The sequence below is a fragment of the Rutidosis leptorrhynchoides genome, chromosome 11, assembly GCF_046630445.1.
Source record: "Rutidosis leptorrhynchoides isolate AG116_Rl617_1_P2 chromosome 11, CSIRO_AGI_Rlap_v1, whole genome shotgun sequence".
In the NCBI taxonomy this organism is placed as follows: Eukaryota; Viridiplantae; Streptophyta; class Magnoliopsida; order Asterales; family Asteraceae; genus Rutidosis; species Rutidosis leptorrhynchoides.
The window spans coordinates 82,661,858-82,670,374 of NC_092343.1; the positions used below are offsets into that span (position 1 = coordinate 82,661,858).

At 34.1% G+C, this 8,517-nt stretch overlaps 1 protein-coding gene across 1 annotated transcript; it reads left to right on the top strand.

Moving 5' to 3' along the window:
- Positions 1-5,488: 5,488 nt before the first annotated feature.
- LOC139876905 (large ribosomal subunit protein eL18y-like) lies at positions 5,489-7,015 on the top strand. Its single transcript, XM_071864309.1, has 4 exons — positions 5,489-5,646; positions 5,740-5,868; positions 6,403-6,585; positions 6,729-7,015. Exons 2-4 carry the CDS (start codon positions 5,806-5,808, stop codon positions 6,885-6,887), a joined length of 405 nt encoding a protein of 134 aa, XP_071720410.1. The 5' UTR covers positions 5,489-5,646; positions 5,740-5,805; the 3' UTR covers positions 6,888-7,015.
- The last annotated feature ends 1,502 nt before the right edge of the window (positions 7,016-8,517 follow it).

An 8,517-nucleotide genomic window follows, 5' to 3' on the forward strand; every position in this document is an offset into this window, starting at 1 on the left:
TCATAAACCAACCCGTTCATAAAAGTGCCAATATGACAACCAAACTTCTCCACGGCCAAGGAAGCTTCATTACTCTTAGAAATAGGTTTAATTAGTTTCACCTCTATTCTGATGAAACGAGCGGATTTTGTTGACCAAGAAAAAAACGAATATTCCTTAGTAGACTTTGTCGAAGAAAAAACATTTTTCTTACCCGAACCACCACCAACAACTACACAAACTACGTCAACCTCAACATTGGAACCATCTTAAATACCACACCCGAAACATCAACTAAAGTTTGGACACACACTGACTCATCACCACACAAATCAAACGATACACTCTTCTTCTTCTTCTTCTTCTTCTTCTTCTTCGAAAGCAAGTCCGAAGTGCTCATTGAAGCCCTACCCAAAACAACACCCAGAGGCGAAGCTAGGATTCATGTATAGGGGATGCATTTCACAAAACTTAAATATCAACATAAAATTTTCATATATACATCGTAATTATGAGATATTTAAGGGATACTTATGTTTATTATTGGGGGATATTGACAACTAACATACAAATTTTAACACACTATAATTCGCTTATTTGAAAAGTTGGGGAATGCAAAGCATCCACATGCATCCCCCTGTCTCCGCCTCTGACAACACACGAAAGTCTCAAGCACTTGTTTAGTTGAACATTACGCCTGCATATGTCACAAGAGGAGTGACACCCTTTATCACCACACGTACCAGAAACATGAACCTCATCTTCATTATTAGTAGTACTCCCATTTCCCAACTTCAGATTATAAAGGGCGAATTTAATCGAACCAAATTAATTCGCATAAATAGTATGGAACTAGGTAAATCAGTCACCCTTAATTCATAGCGAACATCCACTATCAATCCGGGCATAAACTTTGACCCACCAAAACAGAAGCAATCTAAAGCATGCATAGTTGACTTGACATCAGGTGCCACAACCAAAATCGAAATTTCAACAACGATAAAGACAAAAGACGAGACATATAACAACACAACACGATTGAAATCTGATAACATCTAAGGAACATATAAAAAGACCCAATCTACTTCAACTCGATAGACGACTTGGCCACGCAAACTCGCAAAGTACATCCGCAAAACCACTCGCCACATCCGAATGGTCTCCTCGGATGCACAATCAACCAGAATGCCACAAATACGTAGCCATACAACTATTAAAAAAATACCAGAACAATGAGATAAAGAAGTATGCTTTATTTTTGAGTCAACAACAAGCGTCGATTTATTGGCGTCTTCACTACGGTTTAGAGTCTAAATTGCATTCCAGACAGGATTTAAAACCCATGGAAGTTTGATTCTACCATTTTCATGGCATCTCAATAATATTTTTAATTTTATTTTAGCATTTTTTTAAATTTCCAATTTATTGGTTGGAGGTCCACTCGAAAACAATCTCTTTATCCGCCGAATAGAGTGAAGATGACTTTTGCTACTTTTGAGAGTGTTTCACTCTCGGTGGAAAAATTATTTGTTTTTATTCTCGGATATGAGAAGGATTGTCTACATCTCACATCCCTCATATACTACTCTGTGTTATTGGATTTTGTTGTTAGTGTAATGAAATAAAGAATAAATTTTCAAGAAACAAACAAATTTGAAACTAACTAATTGAAAACAATCATCGACCATCAAAACTCGTGTCTCTGTGCATCACAGTGAAAATTAATCATGAGAAGGTAAATCATCGATAAACATAAAATCGTGAGTTAATGAGTTTATGTTAATGTGTTTTGAGACCTTAATAATTGTCGTTATCATTTCAAGTTTATATTGTACTGTTTTGGGACCTTAATAATTGTCGTTATCATTTTTGTAACTTTTGGTGATCTACATTCTGATAAGGCTAATAAATTTGTTTTTAACATCTTATTAGCATGTCAATTTAAGCTTATATATGATATGACTTAAGGTATACCTATAAGCTTAAGTTTATAAATTCATAATCTAAAATGAGCTTAAAACAAGCTTATCAAAATTTGCAAATTTTTACAAATACTTGAATCATAATAATACGATTGACTAAGATAACCCCAATTATAAAACTTATGTACTAATTAACACTCTCTCATATCAATGTGGATTAGCATTTTCCAACCCATTATTAATCCAAAACATTTCAATCTCTACAGATCCGCACTCACTAAATTAATTTATCGATACAAAGTATTACTTTTAATTCAAATGTACAACAAAATATTGCATTTTATCTCTTCCTCCAACCTGTTGTACAACGACGAAATGGTGCATGAGTGACAATCGGCGAGCCAAAGACACCACAGTGCCATCGGCGTAAAAAAGACGAATGGGAATGGAGAATTAGCGAAAACGTTGCGACGGGTCTAATACACTCACTAAACTAACATGTTCATCAAACCAAATACAAAATCATAATAACCATAACATACACTATGCCAAAAAAAAAAACATTAAAACATAATAACCATCATTTTATTATTTAACTTCTAACTTTCATCATTTTGATACCATGATGAAACGTTATAGTTATAAATATAAATAAAGTACATAACGTTAAATTCTAAAATGATCAGGTAGCCATACAACCAGCGAACCAACACGTGCTACATATGAAAAGCATAACATAAACATGTACTCCGTACTAACCTAACTTTATTAAACCAATACGGCAATACCGACTAACCTTTTTTAACCCATCACTAATAGAACCCGAACCCGAACCCGAACCCGAACCATTACAATCAAACCCGCAACCACATTGTGGTGACTCAACAAACCCACTAATATCAAACCCTGCCGACAAAATCCCAACCGATAAATACAACTCATCACCCTCACGTGTTACTTCCACAATACTCAGCCAAAAAAACAACACTTTTACACTTATACCCTTCAAGTTTGTCAACTTGTCTGTACTGATCTTCCCACTTATTGTTGATGAGTATTTAAGATCATAACCTTGTACGGTATAAGAACATGTTTCCGGCAAGTAGACTTCAAAGTCACCAGTGTCTTCGTTGAGTGTGTAGCCGGTGACACCCACCGGAAGTAGGCCTGCCGGAAAGTCGTATTGTTCGAGGGCTTCGTAGGCGGTTAGCTCGCCGGCGACGATGAAGGGGATAGATGCGAGGAGAAAAAAGAGGAAAGTGGTTGGTGGAGAGAACATTTTGGAAAGTTTGACCAGTGGAAGTGAGATGATATTGTTATTGTGGTGTGTGATTTATTTGTAGGATTTATATATTTCCTACCTACCCCGTTTTTGAGTTGAAATATATGTGGAGATTTTGTGTTACATGCTTTCGTTATTTATTGGACACAACTTACACGTGCAAACAAATGGACAAAAAAAACAGATAATCTACAAACAAAACGTCCACATATAAAGAATCACATTGGTAAGGGTGCTTCGAGCCCTTATCAAGACTATCCTGTCACATTACCATCGCATTAACGTTATATCAACATTTTTTCATCAGGACTAAATCAGAACTAAAAACTCACAACGATGACATTATTTCCTTGTATAAATTAAGACCCACTATAATAAGTTACAAGCATCAACACAAGTAATAAAAACAAGAAAGTCTCTTTTCAATTGTCTGGTAAAATGCCAAATTGCAGGGCGAGGGGTGAGGGCTAAAGCCAAGACTAGTCCAGAGCTAATTGGTGTCATCGGCGCCCTCGTGACTCGTGAGGGATAGCTAGGGCGATGATCTAACCGATGAGAGCATTATAAGTTTGCATGTTTGCTAAACAAATGATACGGGTACATTGGCGATTTCAGGATGCCAACTTAATGGGGTTCTAATTTTTTTTTCCAGTACTAATTATATTTGAATGTTATTTTAGTAGTTGTTTACTTTCAAAAACACTACATATTCAGAAAATATATTGGATCCGAGTAGTTAAATATAGTGGCGTCCTATACATTTTAAAGGAAAAAACTATAAATTCGAAAAAGATATGAGGTCCTCCAGTTAAATTTAGTGGTGTCCTATACAATTTACACGGTCTTTTCCACTAATAAATTTCAAACTAGCGGTGTCCCGTTTCCTCACGAGACACTATATAAACTCGCCATTGCGGGTACTCTATAATACTATACCTTTTTTTTTATCTTTTGATAAATAAATAGATATAAAGAAAATGCCTACTCGCCTATACAAACATAAGATATAACAAGATATTGAGAATAAAAAACAAACGACCTCTTAGTTATGGTATCGACTAATTGGTATTTGGTATGTAAGTTTATAACTGGTTTTTTAAACTAATCTGAAAATCTGATTCGTGATTTGTAAGATCTAATATTATTCCTTACGCGTCCCATAACACTTGTTTAGCTTTGATGTGGCACACTGAAAACGCTTAATGCCTTATGGGGGTTAGATAAATGCAAACGTTTGATGCTATTTGAACCCATGAAACAAAGAGCATAGAAAATTATGTTATTACTTTTTCTTACAGTACACCCCTACACCCCTTCGTTCTACACCATTGAACATTATAGTCATTACAACTGAAAATCTCCACAACTATTCAACGTTACAGTAACTATAATAATTGATCTAATTTGGAGTTAAACTTAGTTTTTTTTATAAGCTTTGTAGCATTTTAAATCAGAGCATTGTTTTTATAAGCTTTGTAGCCTCTAAGAGTTTTTTAAACAATATTATAAGATGAGAAAATTACATAACTTGTATCATGTGTAGTCAATTCACATATTGTGTTCAACTAGTTTTACACAAACATCTACAAACAAAATAAGCTCTAATTTAATTTAATTTAGTATAAACTACAACCATTAGTTTATTTTTAACAACAACAACAACAACAACAACAAAATCCAATACCACATAAGTGGTGTATGGGGGAGGTGAGATGTAGACAATCCTTCCCCTGTCCGAGAATAAAGACAAGTCATTTCTCCACCCAGAGTGAAAATACTCTCAAAAGTAGAGAAAGTCATCCCTCTCTCTATTCGACGGATAGAGAGATTGCTTCCGAGTGGACCTCCTGCCAATAAGTAGGAAATTTTTTTTAAAAAAAATAAAAATTAAAAATAAAATTGAGACACCATGAAAATGGTAGAATCAAATTTCCATGAGTTTTAAATCCCGCCTGAAATTTAATTTAGGCTCTAAGAGTCAGTCAAGTCGCCAATAAATCGACGCTTGCTGTCGACTCAATAAATCGGCGCTTGGAGTTAAAACATAAGACACTATTTATACTTGAAATCAAACAAATACCGAAATTCTATCCTAATAGCTTGTTCATTTGTTGACACCTTCGTCAAACTGGGCCACATAGCAGCCCAATAGATCTTCACTAATTGGGCCTTCATAAGCCCATTGCCTTTACGAATATAATATCACCATCGTTTTCTTTTAAAACCCTAGATTTCGCATTTCTCTTCTTACTGCTACATTTTCGTTCTCCGCCGTCGTGATGGTATGCTCCATCTGCTGCAACTCTAACCCTAATTCAACTGTTCTCCGATCATAATTCTTACTAATTCACTTCAATTTTACTATAATCTCAGGGTATTGATCTTGTTGCCGGTGGAAAAAGCAAAAAAACTAAAAGAACAGCCCCTAGATCCGATGATATTTACCTTAAACTCCTCGTAAAGGTAAATCACTCACAATCTTCATAGTATATTGAGCTTGCTACTATTTTAAATCGTGTAATGATATTTACGTTTATGTTTATATGATTATGTTAGTTGTATCGATTTTTGGTGAGGAGGACTGGAAGTAAGTTTAATGCTGTGATATTGAAGAGGTTGTTTATGAGCAAAGTTAACAAACCTCCAATTTCGTTATCTCGTTTGATTCGTTACGTGTCTGGCAAGGTATTTGTTTACATTTTTTTAATGCATATTATTCGATTCATAGATTCATAAATATAATGTTTGTTGTTTATGAGTTGTATTATGTTATTAGGTAGCTATTGCTTTAAAATTATATGTAATTATATTTAATTGATTAGTCTGTGTCATGGCTGGCCTTTGTATGAACTAACTTGCCGAATTTGTTATTGAAATTAGGAAAGATTCTATATATTTTTGTCAATTTTGATGAATTAGTATGAAGATGAATGTGTTTTTGCATCAAAAAATGCTTAAAGTAGATTACATTACCAGCTTTATTTAATAAGTTTGAATGCCAGTTTGTACATTAGTATGCATTAGTGTGCGTTGAAACATAAAAAAAACGTCTATTTTATGAGTTATAGCCTTTGAATTTGTATGCTATATCTTAATGGAACTATGAGGATATGATACTGTAGTGTTAAAATGATATTAATATAGAAAGTCAATTTTCTGTTATGTTCTTACGTCCCTGTGATTTGATGTTTGTTATGATGGTTAAAATCTTTATAATAGGAGGACAAGATTGCTGTGATTGTGGGCACAGTTACCGATGATGTTCGTGTTGATGAAATCCCTTGTCTTAAGGTAACTGCACTTAGGTTTACCGAAACCGCAAGGGCAAGAATTGAGAAGGCAGGTGGTGAATGTTTGACATTCGATCAATTGGCTCTTCGAGCTCCTCTAGGACAGAACACTGTACGTTTTCTTTTCTTATTCTATGGAGTATTGAACTAATTGAACTATTTTACTTGACGTTTTGTTTTAAAAGAACAAAAATGCAAGTGAGAGATAGTTTTTGTATGCAGAGTTAATAATGGTTTGTTGGTTGATTGGTTTAGATTCTTCTTAGAGGTCCAAAGAACTCGCGTGAAGCGGTTAGGCATTTTGGGAAAGCGCCTGGTGTACCGCATAGTCACACCAAACCTTATGTTAGATCAAAGGGAAGAAAATTTGAGAAGGCTCGAGGTCGAAGAAACAGCAGGGGATTTAGAAACTAAGTTATCATCAATGTTTTTTGAGTATTTGTTCCTAAGTTTTAATTTTCGGATTTCTGATATTGCGTTCTTGATGAAAGAGTTGGTTGTTCTTGCGTGCATACTGGGAATGATCAAAGTTTTGTTGTTTACATTTGTTTTTCGTATGGTAATGATGTTTGATTTGAGGTTTGTACTTTAAATGAGCAAATCGTTTCGGTAGATTTTATTACTCTTAGTTATGTGTGGCTAATTTCTGTAACTTGACTTTAATTGTAAGTTTGGCTAAGTTGTAAAAGTGGCTAGAGCTGGACTAGTTGGTCGGGACTTCTAAGAGGCAGTTGAGCACTAGTTGGACATTGAATTACACTAATTGAGTGCTTTGACGATGAAATCCGATATTAACATATTTTTACGCTTTACTGGCAACTTTTGACTGACCTGGTTTAACTACTGATTGACTTTGGGTATGTTTGGATGACCATTTTCAAGAGCTTATAAGAACTTATAGAGCTTGAGTTTATGATTTTTATAAGCTCCAAAAGAGAAGTCTTGTTTGGTAGTAACTGATTAGGAGAACGCCATAACTTACAAAATTGATTCTCTTAAAAAGTATACTTTTTTGTGCCGTTGGTCCTTCCATTATACGCCAAATAGTGAACGTCCCTTTCGTTTTTTTTTCTGCTTACAAAATCCCTCCATTATCACATTTAAACATACCGTGTCCCTCCGTCAACTTTCCGTTAAAAAAGTCCGTTAACCCTTGTTATGTGACTTGCATGTGAGGGTAAATTCGTCTTCTTATGTAAGTTCGTCCTTTACTCTTCATCATCTTCATTTATATGATTCTAATTGATACCAATGATAAATAAAAGACCACATTACCATATTGAGTTAATGAAGAACATCGATTCATCGAAGTAAATAAGCTGTTGTTATGGCCACCAAACACTGATTCCATAATGAAGAACACCAAACACTGGTTCCATAATAATGTGCGAACAGTGAAGGTTTTGAATGAAGAACACCAAAATTTGAATTCTCAAAAATAATTCGTTTCAGTCAATGATTTTAACACGAAAAATGTTTGAAATCTTTCGTCTAACACTCGTTGATCATTGATTCAACCAGAAACATCATAAATCGATCGAATTAAAAGTTTGACCAAAGTAATGTGCTTTTATTTTAATTTTCAAATTAGGGTTTGTAATTTTAGGGAAGAACAAGTTGAGCATGAGCAATTCAGATGTAGAATGTGACGACCCGGAAATTTCCGACCAAATTTAAACTTTAATCTTTATATTATTCCGACACGATAAGCAAAGTTTGTTAAGTTAAATCTTAAGAATTTTAAACTGTGTTCATACATTCATTATAACCTCGACCAAATTCCGACGATTCACGAACCGTTATATATAAATAGATATGTATATGTATATATATATATTATAACTTGAGAATATTAATAAAGTATTAAACGTATAATACTTTACACGAACGTATTTGTTTCAATATGATTTTCGACGAATTTAAAAAAAATAATATATATTAAATGATTGAATTATCAGAAACATTGAATTATGATTACAAGTCTCTGTTGAGAGGTCCACTATGATTTGAGAAAATCTATTCCTCTTAACGATATTCAGAATAA

Coding starts and splice junctions, on each gene's coding strand:
- LOC139876905 (XM_071864309.1), top strand. CDS start 5,806: ATGAGCAAAGTTAACAAACCTCCAATTTCGTTATCTCGTTTGATTCGT. Junction 5,869..6,402: donor TTCGTTACGTGTCTGGCAAG/GTATTTGTTTAC, acceptor TCTTTATAATAG/GAGGACAAGATTGCTGTGAT. Junction 6,586..6,728: donor CTCCTCTAGGACAGAACACT/GTACGTTTTCTT, acceptor TGATTGGTTTAG/ATTCTTCTTAGAGGTCCAAA.